Source organism: Prinia subflava, chromosome 7 (genome assembly GCF_021018805.1).
Source record: "Prinia subflava isolate CZ2003 ecotype Zambia chromosome 7, Cam_Psub_1.2, whole genome shotgun sequence".
Classification (NCBI taxonomy): domain Eukaryota; kingdom Metazoa; phylum Chordata; class Aves; order Passeriformes; family Cisticolidae; genus Prinia; species Prinia subflava.
This window is the reverse complement of record NC_086253.1, coordinates 29,057,198-29,074,302: the sequence shown is the minus strand read 5'-3', so window position 1 is coordinate 29,074,302 and position 17,105 is coordinate 29,057,198. Positions and strand designations below refer to the sequence as shown.

Here is a 17,105-nt window from a genome sequence, read left to right as displayed (position 1 = left end):
AATATGTGAGCATGAGTGGTTGAGTCTAAATACTCATTTAAAAAAGCCAGAGATAACTATTTTTTTGTCTGCCCAGTAGTTTTTCTTTTTTATTATTCTCTGTGAAGTACTAGAAATGCAGTGTTTGAAGTTCTGTCTTCCCTGAGGTGTAGAAATAGTGTTACTGCCCTCCTTTGCACTATGAACCTTCTGACTGTGACCATTCTGAAAAGGGTCCTCCAATGGTCCTTGTCTGAGCTAGACACTTTCTTGGCTTACTTACCTTTTTTTTCCCTGACTATCTCCAGCCTCATGTTTCCCTGTTCCCTTGAGTCCTAAAATATTTTTTCCCACTTAACCACAGACTTTTTATTCTCAGTTTCTTTCAGAGAATCAGCTTGCATATTTTGAAATAAAAATTGCTGTATGATTATTTTAGTATTCATAATACTAGAAATTTTAAAATTCTGTAAATACCATTTCTTAATCTTCAGTGGTGTATTTGTGAATAAATTATGTTATACAGCAATTCTCTGAAGTTTTTAATGAAAATATTGAGTAAAAAGAGGCTCATAATTACTGCATTCAATCAGATAATACATTATTCAGAAAAACACCATTATGTGATATGATAGCTAATCCACTGAAAATTTGTTTTGCAAAATGTTTAGGTGCACTAGTAAAAATGTTTTATGAAACCAAGTTTTTATTTTCCATTTTGCATTTCATTATAATTATTCTTTGAGACAGAATCGAAACAGATATGTGAAATTTTTACGTTTAACCTTTTTTTCCTCTGTTAATAGATATTATGGGAAAGGATCCTGATTTGTTGACCAACTTCTACTAAACGTACCCCCTAAATTAATGAAGTGTTTAGTTGTTGCTGTTAATTTTCATAGGGCTACACTACTGTTGGTCATCAAAAGCTCAGAATATACGATAGCTATTCCCAATGTGTATTTCCTGTGCTTGATTTGCATTTCCTCTATTTCAGATGACTAAGGAAGATGATTCAAGAAAATAATTATATGCATTTGTTATTTTCGACGCACTAATTATGTTGCAGGGAATGGAAAGCTTTGAAACCCTAAAAGTGCCAGGTTCCCTGTTGCCTTAGCAGAATGGCGAGAGATTAATAAAGAATCATAGGAATGGGTAGTCTTAGGGCAATGACGAGGTTAGTTTCTCTAACAGCATGTTTTTATAGCTTCATAGCTGTGCCTCACAAATAGGCTGAAGCTAGTGAGGAATTAGCTTTCTACAGAGATGGAGTTCAGCATGGAATGGCTCTAGAATCTTAAATGAAATTTCTAAGTCCATTGATATATGGAAAGCTGAAAGTTTGCAAAAGCTGCATCACCAGAAATTTTCATAAAGAAAAAATATACCCAGTTATAGCATATGTCCACCAAAAATGGCTGTTGCTGAAGATAAATGCGTCGATGCATGAGAAATTTTCTATCAGTGTTGGAAACTGTTTTCAGGCTTTAATGTCATCTATCAGTAGGTTGATTGATCAGAAATATGAAATCAAAGGATTATTTGTATAAAAGATTCCTTATAAGAAGTATAAAGGATGAACTTCAGTATGTTGATTTGGATTTTTGCAAACTCTAACTTTAGACAGGGTCTAGTCTGAACATTTCTGATCAGAAGGTTTGATTCATTGATCCAAAAGTTGAGTGGGTAGTTGGTCAAATGGGAAATTCTATTCCACCATGCTTCCTGCAACTTGTCTCTGTCACCAGTTTTATCATTCATATTCAGATTCTGGTGAGAGTGGTTAGGAACGACTTAATTACTGGTGAGCTAACAGTAGCCAAATTAGCACTGAAGAAGAAAAAACATGGACTGTTAATATGACAGATTTTATCTAAAGGAAACTCTGGAGGCTCTTATTTGTTTATAAGTGTGATAAGGTGGTAAAAATCAAACTATTCAAGAAATAATATTGTCCCCTTTTTTCCTTGTTTTTGTGTTGCTGAGGATGCTTTCTGACTCAGGAAATTTCATTAACTTGCTGGATTGTTCTCAGTAAGAGTTGCTTCTTGCTTTTTGACAGTCATAGATAGTTTCTAGGATATGCAAAGGTATTTTCTGCTGATGCCGTAGCTGCCTTCCCAAAATGCCAAGAGAATTAGTTTACTTTTGGCAATTTGAAGAGTGAATGCTTGGCTTCTTTCCTAGTCCTTTGTTTACTGCAAAATTTGTTGTTTCTTGAGCCATAGCTATGTCCCTTTTAGTGGGGTTTTGGGGTTTTGTTTTGTTTTTCTTATTTTCTTTAAGTATTTTTTTTACAACCATACTGATGGTATCATGCCAGTCTTTCTCACAGCTCATTTATTAGGCTTTCCCTCTTACCCACAGATACCTAACTTGTTAAAAGGTCCAGTCTGAATCACTTGTCTGGTTAAAATGGACTTTTGGAGGACATTTTAACCAGACTGCTCATTTGTCTGTATTTTTATGGCTGCCTTCATACTAGCATCTTCAAAGATTGTTTGCCAGTCTTTTTTTTCTTCCAGATAATTTCTCTCTCTCTCTTTTCTGTACTTGATCTCGTTTGAATATCCTGTTCCCAAGAATTAGCCTGAGTAATGACTTTTGAGTAAGAGTCTCCAACAAATCAAGTGTTATGATATTTGTAAGTTTTCCATTTTGCTGACCACAGCTTCTTGCAGGGACAGGCAGCTGCACACTGCCTATTGATAAAGCTGGCTCAGTAGAGTTCCAGTGAAGAGCAGTTATTTTTTTTTTCTTCCGATCTTCCAACTGTGCTAACGTGCATCCCAGAAGATAAAATGGCATTGCCACTGGCTCCTCCCTCCTTCAGTCTCTTAGTATGAAAAGGAGGCTTCATTTGTTCAATTCCATTCAGTCATCTCTTCATCAAGATATATTGATTCTTTTTTCTTTTCACAGCAGGGAGAGCACATTTTCTGTAGGGTGAGCCGCATTTCATTTTCATTAATCATTTAGGGAAAGTCAGGAAAAACCTCTGCCTGCATTAGACTATCAAAGGATTTAACCCAGTTCCTTCCAGTAAAAAACTGAAGGTAGTTGAATGCAGTAAAAATGAGATGTAGATGACCACATGAATCTCTCTGGATTTCCCGCAGTACCTGAAAGGATCAGATATTTTTCACCTGGAAGTTATTTGAGTTCACTTCTATTGTTTAATCCATGATGTGGTAGCATCCTATTAATTGCTTAAAAAAAAAAAAGTAAACATTCCTAGTACTGCCAGCTTGGCTAGTGAATATGGAAGAAGTCTATGATTGAATCATTACATATTAAATGTCTTCATTATTTGTAAGTACTTGAAACCCCTCTTCAATAAGAAAACAACTTTTGTGTGGTTGAGCTTCCTTCCTCAGGGCCTTGTATCTTGCTAAACCTGAACAAGTTGAAGGTTCATCAATGAATATACTTCTGCATGCATATTCTGGAAGAAGGGAATGCAAACAGAAGTAGAATGGAGGAAGTGAAAATGTAGAAATTATTCTAATAATAAAGTGGATTATTCCATTTTTGGTGAAAAGCATTACCACGGTGATTTAGGAGTTTAGATCTCTTTTTCATAATTAATACTACACCTTGAACACTGTTAACCATGTTTAAAGTATGTTTGGAAAATATTTTTAAAATCTTTTTCGCAGGGATCTTAAGTGATTTGGGAGCTTGCAACCAGAACTGTTATGTTTCTTTCCAAAATTTCTTTCAACTAATATCTGAACAGAAAGACAAAATTCTTTTGCACTTTAAAACATAGAAATAAATTGTTTAGTTATTGAATATATTTTTTAAAGTGAAGTGAGCAATAATTTCAAATTTCATGAAATAAAAAAAGTTATTGCTCCACTGATGTACTTTTAACTCTGCTTTTAGCTCATTGCTGAGGATGATTCTGAAGGTTTCTTTCACTTGAAAGTTTTACAAATTGCTCTTCATGTTCAACATCTCTTGGTATTGGATTTTTTTTTTGGTGAGATGTTATTGGTCACATTGGTGCTAGAAAGATGGGTAGTCTTTTGTTACAGTATTAGGATGCCATGAAGATGGTTTATAAAGAGGCAGGCACAGAAACAAGCCAGCATGGTGAAACCACATTTATAAAACATAAAACTGCTGATCAGGGTTGCATCCATTAGTAGCAAGGAAGATGAAGAAGCTAATTAACTGGAGGAAATGCTGAAGACAAAACGGGAAACAAATTAGAGTCTTAGTCATAAATTATTCAAATTTAAAAACATTTAAACTTAAGAAATGGAGGTGTACATTCCTCATCTCTGCACAAACTACTTAGGTGTTCTCCATAGCTTTATGGTATAATTTGAAATACATGATAAAATTGCAGATTAATGACTTAAATCTGTATTCTGAGAGTATTTTAAGAATTCAGTTTTTTGTGAGTGCTATCTCTGTAAAACAGTGGTTACCAGAATGTTAATATTTATGCCCTGGTAAAACAAATCTCTTTTATTTTAGAAATATATTATTCTTTTAGACTGGAGCAGGAACCCATATTGGTAGGTGCTATAAAATTAGGGGTTATTGTATGTTTATCTGTCTGTCTGTCTACATCATCCGTCTCTTTATATTTACACACATAGATGTATTTTCAAATCTAATTCTGACAGTGGACTCTGTCTTCTTCCATTAAGATGAATTCAGCTTTTTTCTGCATGTACTTTTATCAGGCAGACAGGTGAAAATAGCTTATATTTTTAGAGCTTTGGATACTAGTAAGATTTGATCCATGCTTATGTTCCTGTAACACCAATACTTTGCATACTGATATAATTATGATTACTTATAGATATGGTTGTGATCACTATTGATTAAAAAGTATCCTGAAGGGATGGAGAATCTATTAATATTGAATATGAGGACATTAAGTTCATATTAAGGTAAAACTGATGTAAAAAAGAATCAGTGTAGCTGTGCCTGTGTACATTACTAAAGAAGCTCAATAAATACGAGTAAAACCCAAAATGTAATCAGGCTCTTTTTAAGAAATACTCCTGTTCTTCATGTCATAGCACTTACTCAGTGCAGCTTTTTCTGTACTCTGATATCTGATCCATGTTATTTTTAATATGAATTAACAGTTATGTGTTTTAGGCCAGAAGAGCCAAGTATGTGGATTCAGATCTACAAGTATTGGTTTTCTAGCCATAAGATGGAGTTGTGCTATACATATATGCAAATAAGACAAAAAGGAACAGTTTTTAAAAGCTTATTTTCCATCTTGCTAGAAATTCAGGGTTTCAGTCATATTTCCTATCTTTCCTCTTCTTTCATTGTAGACTGCATGAATACCCTACCATGTGAAATTTAGACCTCAAACTACATACACGAATTATTTAAGGAAGTTATTTCCTCATAAAGTGTTCAGTCCACCTGGTACTTCCAGTTCAGCTGAGTTTGGTGAATCTGCCACTCTTAAAACATCTTTCCTGACTCTTGAAGACGATGCTTTTGCCACCATCTACTGAAACTGATTTAACAAAATGTATCATTCACAGAGGAAAATTAGTGCCAGTTTTTGCGAGCTACTGAAATCGGTCCTGCCATCTTCCATTGATGTGGTTGCCAAGTTTTCTTCTGATGAAATATCCATAGCAAAGACATTATTCATCTTCTCAGTGGCCTTTAGAGAAGGAGCTGAACAGATATAAAGTGCTGTTCCTAGTACTTGTGAATGTGCTGTGCCTTACTGTGATATGTAAAGCAACAGGGATCAGGTTTAACAGAAAAGTGGTGGGTTTTTTAAATTGATAGGTTTCCAATGGTTTGCTGTGGTTTTTCTGAATTTGTTGCTGTTTTAATAGTCTTTTAGAATTTATTCAGTAAGACAAAATCTATCTCTTTGTCTAGCAGAAGGAATATTTGAGATTAAGTCCAGAGATCTATCACAGGTGGTAGGGCAGAATGCTGCTGTATCTTTCAGCAGTCTTTTTGTCTCCTTAGGCATTTGCTTTTCTCTGAGACAACCCATCTATGTGGAATCTTATGTTGCTGTTGCTACACTTGTGTTCTCACCTAGTTTGATTAAGGTTATGCTTAATAGTCAGTGTAGCTAGATAGAACATGTCAAAAAGTTATTTTCAAACACCACACGCAAATTCGGATGATTATAAAGCAAACAGAGTGAAATAATGAGTAAGTTTTTGAAACCAAAGCTTCTTTTAAAAATACACTGTAAGTGTACTGAAATGTTGTAGTCAGGTTTTGAAATGTGCTTAGAAAGGCATATTTTTGAGAAACATCTAGCCTGAGCTGGATTTGAATCCAGCTTCCTTGAAAATTCAGTATGGCACATTATTATTATTATTTAGAAACATTTCAAGTCACAGAACAGTGGGGAAAAATATGATTCTGTTCATTACACGAGTATTTATTCTTTCAACATGCTGTGAACTTCATTGTGCAGAGAACATTACAATTAAATATGTTGAACAGAACTGTCATAAATGCTCACACTAAATAATAATGGTAATAGTATCAGGTCACTGATATTCATTTTTGTGATCATTTTATTGGAGAACAATATTTGACGTGCAAACATTTATTGCCCTTTTATAGACAATTATTTCAATAAGTGTTTAGTGAGCACTGGCATCACAGGGAGAAAATGATGTACCTGAGCTGCTGTCTTGCCTGTGGCTGTAATGAAGTCTCTGTAGTAATCTAATTCTATTGAATTAGAAAAAAAAATTAAATTCTAATTGTCAACATAAAGCACTGAAAATTGTCAGTAAAAACATACTGACTTAAGCCTTGTTGACATTGATGGCAAAACTACATTGTGGCCAAGAAAAAAACAGATTCTTCTCAATTATTAAATTTCAAATCACATAAATCATAAAATCAATTTTTTGTACAGCTTGATAGTGAAGTTATTTGCATATGTTTTTTTCTTTTAGAGTTTCAAGGGTGCAAAGGGATATCCTGATGTCTTAATTAGAAAACAGAATTTTGGAGTGTTGTGTACAGTTCTATCTTCATTTCTGAAAGTTACAAGAAGAAAATCCACAGCAGAACAAAAAACATCAAACCCTCAGATTAGAATCTTGAAATCCCTCTGATTTGACACCTACATGACAAAAGTAGTCTATGATAAATAATTTTTTTATTTTCTTGTGAGGCAGAGTTTGTTTAGTCTCCATCCTTGGGGTTGGACCAGATCCCCTCTTTGAACTCCATTCTGTGATTCTATGATACATCCTAATACAAGTCTTGGAAGAACCACACTCTCCAAATGCGTTTGAGCTACTGAAGCAGTTTTAGCAATGATACCAATTATTATAAAGAGAAATAAGTAAAAATAAAAAATTACAAAATTTCCCATTAGATCAATAAGGATTTATGCTCTTTAGCATGTAGTGTACAGTAGAGTGAAGAGACTTCTATTCTATCTGGCCAAAAATTTGTGGCCCAATGGTTGTAGTGGGGTCAGTTGCTGACACAGTTTTGGCTGCCTTTTGAACGCTTGAATGGCTGATACCATAAGGAGAAGATTTAGCAGGAGTCAGTACAGCCCATATAAAAATGATTTCAGAGGAAGCTGCTCTCTCCACCCAATGTTTAATTCTCAAAGAATGCAGCTCTACTACCTTGTCAGTCTACTCATAGTTGATATAATCTTAACCAAATCAAATAGTACAATATTTTTCTGTATATACTGGAAGAATTCTAGATTACAAAACATTTGCAGAAGAGAAGGAACAATTCATCTGTTTCAACACCTACTGGAAGTGACAGCAAGAGCTTTGAGTATTGTTGCCATGAATTTTCCTGGTTTGCTGAGCGTTCATATTAAAGGAGAAATGTGCAGTTTCTCACGCTGGTGAATTGTAAACACAGGACCATGTTTTGTAAATATTGGCAATGTTATGAATTCCTTCTCCAAGAGAAGGGGAGGTTGAATGACAGCCTCCTGGACCAATGTGGTAGGATAGGTAGAATTCCTTCCTCCAATCCACAGGCCTCATAGAAAAAGTATAAAAGTAGGTTTTTGTAAATAAACCGGGTCTTCTGCCCTGCTGCTCTGTTGCACCCAGATCTGTGTCCCCAGTCTGTTTTCTGGCTAGACCTCCACGGTGATAGAGTATAGGCATTTTAAATGCTTTCCAAGAACATTCATCCTTTTATACATCAATGTTTTTCAAAAGATACAACCCACTTGCTTGCCATTTTTGCTATTCCCTTTTATAATGAGCTTCTTGATTTCACCCAAAGTCTTGATTTTAGAGCCAAGCCTGGGATGTAACACACTAAGCATTTGCTGCACAACAATTGTAGCAAATATTTATAGCACTTTCTACTCTGAGAGATGCATTTTTCACTTTGTATGGTAAACTTTCAGCTAAAGTCTATAAAGAAAACAGAAACATCATTTTGTGCTGTGAGCTTAATGCCACATACACTGTGAGGGGAATCAAAATGAATGACCTGTTGCAGTGTCATACAAAAAGAGAGATCTCCACAGCATTACCTGCTGACCAAGAGATTGTGTTACTTTCAGGGGCAGCGGGGAGAGCTAGCTGGGTCAGGTAAATCATCTGTATGAGGTTTTGACCTGTGGCTAGTCATGACCAGATTGGGTTTTTGGTTGGTTTTTCTTTTTCCTCTAAATGATGGTATGAAGAATTTTCCCTGGTCCCGGTCCCTAGAGTTCTTCTGTATCTGAAGCTCTACAGCTCATCCAATTCCCATATTTTCCTTACCAACCCAAATGATTATTGGGTCTAAATGCTGTCATACTATGAATTTATATTTTAAAGTACCTTTATGTTTTTCATTCTTTCTATGAATTAAAGAAATAAGGCACAGAGAATCAATCAGTAATGAAAGTGTCTAGGAGTAGTGTTATGCTCCTGGTGACAGTTTCAACAGGAGGTGTGGGTCCCCTTCCATGGGTCACATGTCCAGACAGGCTCCTGCTTCAGCAGGGCCCTCCACGGGGTCACAAACTCTGGTACTTCAGGCTGTTCCAGCACGGGATCTTCCATGGGCTCTGGTGTGGAAGTCTTCTCCTCCATGGTCCTCCATGAGCTGCAGGGGCATATGCAGGGGCATAGCTTGCTTCACCAAACCCTGATGAGAGAGGTGAACAGTATACAGAGGAAACTGAGAGATGCCTGGCTGTGGTGATGGAATAAAATGTCATTCTATTTAATGATTGTATTGCAAAGGGTCTGTTCCATGCGACTATATTCAGTTTTAGAAGCAGTGCTACTTCTAACATTGTCATGATCTGAAAGTCAACTTCTCAACTATTTTAATGAAAATAATTTTTTCATAGGTAATATATAAAGACAAATTACAAGAAAATGGAAATGGTGTAAAATTAACCAGTTACTTTAAATCTCAAAATTTCATCATACATTTCATTTTTGTTACAACAACTAGCTGAGTAAATGTGCAGAAACTCATTATAAGGAGAAAGTTGATTAACCTGTTTGTGTACTCAGTTTCTGGATTTATAAGGCATCTTCACACAACTGGGATGAAAACTGCCAGGATATGATTTGAAAATGGTGCAAGATCTTAAAACCTGGCCTCACTGTTTTGGGAGGATTGAGAAATGCCATTGAAGGAAATTTTGTTTGTAAAATTTACCACATAAATAGGGTGCTAAACACTGCATTTAATTGAAATTGAGGGCAAAGAGAAGAAATCATGATTGAAAAAAATTAAAATGACAAAATGCCTATTTGCTAACTTATTTAAAAGCTGCTTATTAAATTCTTTGTTTCTGTTTTGACTTATTTCAGTGATATATATGCTGTCACAATATGGATGTGTGTTCTATGACTTATGACTAATTATTCAGCATGAGTTAATTTATTCCATTAATATCTCATTCACTAGAAGAATGGTGAAACCTAAGGAGCCTTGATTTGGATAAATATCTAGCAACACAGATAATTACATGAACATTTTTGAGCTTCACATTTTAAAAATCTTATGAAAATAACATTTCTTTGATCTTTCAAATGAATGTAATCTGATTTTTAGTTCTCATTCAGTCAAGTGACTAATTTTTGTGCATTTTTACTTTTTTAGCCAAAAGAAAGGCAGCTTTTAAGTGCAGAATTGATTGTTTCATCTGGTTTATAAGTTTATTGAGTTTGTTTGGGGTTTGTTTTTGTTGTTGTTGTTTTTGTTTTTGTTTTCGTCTTCCTCCTGAGCACAAAGCCGATTAAAACAACATTTCTAATAGGCATATTACGGAAAAAACTCATACATAAACAGAATGAGACTGCTTTAATTTAATTTTTAAGTCACAGAGAAAATACCTTCCAGTCTAAGAGCAATATGACAGCTGAATATGAATATAAATATCTGTAAAAGAAAATTAAGGAGGAGAAAACAATTAAATGTTTTCTTATTAAATGGCATAAATACTTTTGTTCTAAAGAAGTATTAATAGAAAGTTCTTTAAGCAATTTGAAAGCAGTTACTGCTTGCTTGTGTGTGAGAAGAATTTAAACTAGTTCAGGAATTCAACAGATTATAAATGTATCCATCTCTTAAAGGGAAAAATTATTATTTTAAAAATATGGAAGCATGTATAATAGCATCAATTATTAATTTAATTTGCTAAGTTTAATAAAACAGTGAAAACTTCATTTATGAAAGATGTATTTTAGAAAGGTGAGATTTTTCTTCTATTTGTATGAAAGAGTGTACTGTCCACAAGGTATATGAAGAAAATTATCTTTAATTCAGCCAAAACCAGTACAAAAGAAAAGGTGCATGACTCTCTTTGTCCAGAACCAAATTTTGCTGCGTGATCTCATAAAGGACAACAAAACAATATTCAGAATTAGAGTGTAAGATAAATGCATGGATTACTTTTATATTTTTAATAATTTCTTGCTGATAAATTGGAAATACAAATCCAATTTTAAATAAAAACCAAAGGTTTACTTTAAATTCATTAAATCCATCAAATTCTTACTAGATGCCTAGTAAAAATAATATTGTTGTGGTTAATAATAGATGAATGTATCTCTTCTGTGCCCATAGAAACTGATTTTCTATACATTCTGAGATAACTGTCATGTCATATTACATATGAAGAACAAACCTCTCATTTACTTACTTACATCTTTCTTTTACAGATGACACGAGAGCAGTATATATTAGCAACACAACAGAACAGCCTTCCAAGGACTGAACATCCTCAGTTCTACCCAGTAGGGATTTATGGATGGCGAAAGAGGTGCTTATACTTCTTTGTCCTTCTGCTGTTGGTTACCATGATTGTTAATTTAGCAATGACAATATGGATTTTGAAGGTTATGAATTTCACAGTGGTAAGTATTACAGTAATTTTATGTACCTCATTTCCTTCAAGTACTAACTTACAGTCTTTTCCTTTACCATGTTATATAAAAATCTTGTAATTTTGGAGGAAAAATGTCCTTCTTTGAATGTTAGTTCAGATATTTATACATTTTTCATGTATTCTGCAGCGAGTGGACTGGTGCCCTATCTATTCTGATACTTTTGTTTAATCATATCTTCTGAAATTATGTCTGGATCTTAGATATTTTTGTTTGATTGATTGGTTGCCCAAATCAAAAGTGTCATGATGACTGCCCCAAGCATCTTTTGTTTTCTTGTCACCACTAAATAACAAGCAATTGCATTTTACTGTATGTGTTCTGCGTAGTAGCTCTCTTAGAAGGGAACTGGGTTGGTCACGTCAATTTATGATTCCTTTTATAGGGTTTTTTTTAATGTTGTTGTTTGTATTTTTTTAAAGTCTGGTGGCAATTTGGACTGTGTTTCTAGAACTTAGAGTGGACCTAGAGCCCAGAGTGGCTCTTTTGATGTGGATAGGGAGATAGGTGAGTCTAAAAGACACATGCTTTAATGAGTCTGGAATCTTTAGTTATCAGCAAAGTATTTCAGATGAACACTTGAAAGAACATCAGGGTTCAATGGAAACTGTGGAAGGAGTGTGTACTAGCTGGGAGCAGAGCAGTGACTTTATATATATATCAAAAGAAAAGACAGAGCTCTACACAGTTTAAGATAGCAGTGTTTCTGCTAGTATCTGTGCAGTCTTCCTCTCTGGATTTTAACCTTCATAATCCATATTTTGATGTAGGTAGTTATAAATTTCCAATTCCTATTTCACAGCACATTTCTCCATTAGTTTTTTGGAAATAAAAGAATAGCCAGCAAAACCAGCATAAAACCTGTGGCTAAAATTGTTGTGCATCTGGTGATTCACAGGGTCATCTTAAACTGTTGTCTGGCAAGACATATTGTGCAAATACATTTATTCTTCTAAGTTTTCCACTAGTGGATGAACATGTTGAATTCATATTTTGGCAACTGTATGACTTTAATATTTATATACAGAAAAGTTTGTGAGACTCTTTTGGGGGGTTGCCTTTTTTCTGAGGTGACCTTATTTTTTTTTGGTTCTGTTTTTCCTTTTTTTTTTTTTTTGAGCAATGTGCTTTCAAACTAAGACACCCATAAATGTTTTTGCTTATTAGAATAATTATTCATTTGTACTGGAAACATATTTAGGCATAACTCTTTCAAACATTTCTAAAATATAGATTTTTTTTAAAGCACAGGATTTTTCTCTGTGCAGAAAATTGCATTCCAATAGATTATTTGAAAGCACTGTTTCCATATCTAGAGGTTGTTTGACCTTCCAAAATACAAGCTATTACAACACTATCCAAACACTATCCAGTTAAAATATTTTCAAAATTGATTATGCAGTTTTTTAAAACAAAAAAGAGAAATTTCAAAGTATTTTTCTTTCCTGCACAGCAAAGGTTATTGGAAAGTTTAAAATTTATGGTGAATTACTGAATCAAGTGCAGAAAACAAACAGATCTTTGCATCTCTTGTAATAAAACACCTTTTACTTGATCATATTCAAATACATTTGTAAAATTATGTGCTGGAGAAAGAATTTACTTCTGCAGACTTGTGGAATGGTAGGTAGTCTTCTACTTTTGAGTAGTTAGTGTCCACATTGAAATCTCTGTATGCTAGAATTTTTCTAGAAGATTGTCATGTTAAAAGTTAAGCAACATCTTCATGCTCATGTCCTCACATGCACATTTGAGCATGAGTGAGAAGTTTGTATCATGTCTGGAAGAGCCGCATTGTTAGGGGGCAGGTGTTTGAGAGTAAAATAATTTAGTTCATGACCCTAAAGTCTGTGTATTTAAAAAGGTAGTGGATTTTAAATATATAAATATTTATTCCATGTGCATGTGTATATGTATAGATAGATATAAACTGAGAAATTTTACTTGTATAACTGGAGAGTGATAGGAAATCAGAAGTGCAGCTAGAAACCCCAAGAATGTTTGCTCAAAAGAGAAATATAGCTATGATATAATTGCTGAAATTGGACTACTTTGACATTTTGACATTATTTTAAATTATTTCCTCTTTTAGCATAAGCCAGTGTTGAGCTTTCTATAGAGACAGTAGTAATTGCAACATTTCAAGGGGTCATGAAGAGCCAGGTCGTGTTTGTCATTGCTGTCTGACAATAGTAACACTGTTAATTTGTATTAGCTGTTTCTATTTTTAACTGTAAAGCTGCAGTCACTGGCAATGTGACATAATAAAAACTTTTCTGCGATCAAGTTTCTAGTTATAAAAACTTTCTGAATATACTGACTTTGCACATGAAAGTCACATTCTGAATCTGAGCTAGTTATCTCCCGCTCTTTTTATACTGAGAGCGTAGAAATAAGTTCTTCTGTAAAGCATTCATCTTATAGTAAGATAGGCAACTGATGTGAATTTTTTTATTAAGGACAAAGGCTGATACAATCCTGTTTCCCTCAAAGGGTCTCAGCTAGCTCAGCCCTTCTCAGGCCTAGTAGGATTATATCAAGAAAGACAGGATAAGGATTCAAAAGAGGCTCTCTTACCCTTTTAGCTGCAAGTCCTTTATTCCAGGTTGATGTCCCAGGAGAGAGAGAGCTCCCGGGGGACAGGGGTCCCTTTTTCTCAGGGTCTCTGAGGGAGGGGCTAGCTGGCACACAGCCAATGGGGTCAGAAGGGGAAGGAAGGGTCAAACTACATGACAGGAGTTCCAGGGGTCCCTGAGGGAGAAGAAACCATTTCCCCAGGGGGATGTAACATCTCCTCCTTTTTTTGTTTAAAAAGATACAGAGAGAAATTCTCAAATTCTGTTTAACACGGAGTGTGGGTTTCCCACCACTTATGGTTGGTAGGGAGACCGGACCGCTTTAGATTTGCCAACTCTATATGGTTGACTTCTGAGGTAGAAGATATGAGGCCATTAATAGCCTTGAAAATCAAACAGCGTAGGATCCCGAATGCTATGGTTACAAGGAAAAGGATTACAAAAAGTAACAAAATTGTTTTGACTACAGAAGTCCACCACCCAGTGAATCCCCAGCCCTTGAACAGTTCCTTGATCCAATCTTCTGATTCTTGCTTCACTTGTCCAATCATGTTGTTCATGCTTCGGAGGGCAGCATGGATGTTTGGAGCCTTTGAGGACAAATTCATGCAACAGTCCTTCAAATTCCTGGCATTCATGTCCATGTAATAGCAAGAGATAATCGATCGCAGCACGGTTCTGGATGGTAGCCTGTCTGGTAATCTCCTCGTCTTCTAGGAGGGAGCTGATGGCGATAGATGTTAAATTAGCCTGCTTGACCACCCAGCACTCTAGGTGGCCCAATTCACCTAGTGCTTTGGCTGCTGCTACCCACGGAAGAAACAGGGATACAGCAACTCTTTTTGACTTTGCCCAATGAAAAATGTCTGAATTACAATTTGGGTCCAAATTGTCAGCACTCCTTTTTTGAATTTTGTCAGCCGATTTGTTTTTGTGTGTCCATTCACGAATTAAAGTTTGGTTGGGTGTCAACACGGACAATCGCCCTATGGTACATGGCCCTCCGAAAAGCCGGGATGGAATTCCTGCCCATGCCCGATCCCCACAAACCAAGAACAATCCTCTAGGGAGGCTTCTGGGTTTGGAGTGGGATGGGTTGTCTGATGCAATGTGGCTTATATTATGACACCACCTCTTTGCAGTAAATTCTCCCCGGAACTGCTTTATAAGGTGGTACTCGTCAGTGCTAGAGGGTTTTGGGATGACAGAGAAATGGATGCAGTATGTGGCAGGGGAGGAACCCAATAGTTCTAACTCCTGGGGTTCATGAGCTACCCTGGGCAAACCCTGCACCCATTCCGCTAAGGGGTTCATGGCGAACACACCTTGCTTTTGATGATCTTTGTGTGGTTGTGGGGTGTGTGCCTCTGGAATTTCGTTGGACTTGTATTTGTCCAAGCCTGCTGGAAATTCTCCAGCCTGCAAAGGAATTCCTACCAGACAGGTAGACATAGGATTCTTAGCTGCTGCAGTGGACAAACATATGTTTTCTTGCTGAAGTGTCTGTGCCAGGGTTACCCAGACGTTCTGACGTGGTTGAGGGATGATCCATGCAGCTGCCAGACTGTTCAGCATTAGCAGGATGACAACTTGGATGGGGTTCATCATAGGGTTGAGTGGGAGGTAGGTTTTCTCTGGAAGGGAAAAATAAACATTTTTTTAAAACATGTTAAAAAGTTCCTGTTTCTGCCAGAAGGAATCCACCTCTAAGGAGGATCTTTCTCTTCCATCCGGCGGCGTCTTCTCTTCGAAGCATCAGTCACTTGCTTCTCGTCCCCTTCTGCTGGAGCTGGATTTTTGGGGACAAAAGGTTTCACCCACTTCTGGGGAATCCACCGAGGGCCTGAGGGAGTAGCCACACATGCATAGCCACGACCCCAGGTCACAAGCTCATAGGGACCTCTGGTTTCCCAAGTTTCAGGATCCCTAATCAAAACCGGTGGACGCTGAGACAATTTAAACTGATCACCACTGTTAAAATGACGTACCACAGGTGGACTCATGTTTTCAAATGAACAGTTTAGAAAATTGATGGTGAACATGGCTTTGCAGAGCTTCTGCTGTGGTGTCATCCACGAAGCCGAGCAGTTCTGCCTAGCCAGAACCTGTTTGAGCGTTTGGTGTGCACGCTCGATCACAGCTTGACCTGTGGGGGAGTGAGGGATGCCAGTTTTATGCTCCACTCCCCACTGCTGGACAAATTCTAGGAACTCCTTGGACACATACCCTGGGCCGTTATCAGTTTTGATTGTTTTTGGAATTCCCAACACTGCAAAGGCTTGCACTAGGTGCTGCTTGGCATGTATGGATTTTTCTCCTGCGTGGGCAGAGGCATACACTGCACCTGAATATGTGTCAATGCTCACATGAACATATTTGAGGCGACCAAAACTAGGAATGTGTGTGATGTCTGTTTGCCATACCTCACAGCTGCCCAGGCCCCTGGGGTTAACCCCCATGCCCATCGATGGCATGACCTGGAGCTGGCAGTTCGGACAGGTACCTACAATGGCTCGAGCCTGGCTCCGTGTTAGCTGGAATTGTCGGATCAGGGCTGGCACATTTTGATGGTAATGTTGGTGACTCAGTTTTGCCTGCTGGAAGACATCAGGGAGATGTGCCTTTTCAACTGGGGCAGCAAGGCGGTCTGCCTGGCGATTCCCCTCTGCGATCTCACCTGGCAAATCAGTGTGTGACCTCACATGCATCACGTAAAACGGGTGCTGTCGATGAGAAACCAAATAGATTAGCTTTGAAAGCAACCTGAAGAGATGTTCATTCTCTATTTCTTTGAGCACAGCCTGCTCCGCTCTGGACACTACTCCCGCCACATAGGCAGAGTCGGTTACCAAATTGATTGGTTCTGAGAACTTCTCAAAAGCTCTTACCACTGCGGCCAGTTCAGCCACTTGGGGGGATCCCTCCACAAACTCAACATCAGCTTCCCAATGCTGAGTCCGTGGGTTCCTCCAAGTCACGACGGACTTGTTGGAAGCACCCGATGCGTCTGTGAAGACTGTGAGAGCTTTGAGTGGTCTCCGACTCCTTTTCTCATGAGGAATAAGGTGGAATTCCTCATTGAACAACTTGTGGGACGGGGCATGGACTGATATTTGTCCCCTGTAGCTGTCCAGAGATAGTTGGAGACTGGCATTGCTCTGCAGCAAATGCTCAAACATCTCTTTGG

At 37.0% G+C, this 17,105-nt stretch overlaps 1 protein-coding gene across 6 annotated transcripts in view; it reads left to right on the top strand.

The window, feature by feature from the left end:
* Nucleotides 1-17,105, top strand: part of SGCZ (sarcoglycan zeta) — a 445,512-nt gene that overhangs the window by 236,292 nt on the left and 192,115 nt on the right. For 5 of the 6 annotated variants that reach the window (XM_063402015.1, XM_063402017.1, XM_063402018.1 and 2 more), the window contains one exon: nucleotides 11,118-11,312. In XM_063402015.1, coding sequence (XP_063258085.1) covers nucleotides 11,118-11,312 — 195 coding nt within the window. Of the gene's footprint in view, nucleotides 1-11,117; nucleotides 11,313-17,105 lie in introns of those variants that run through there. The other variant, XM_063402020.1, reaches the window with a different exon arrangement.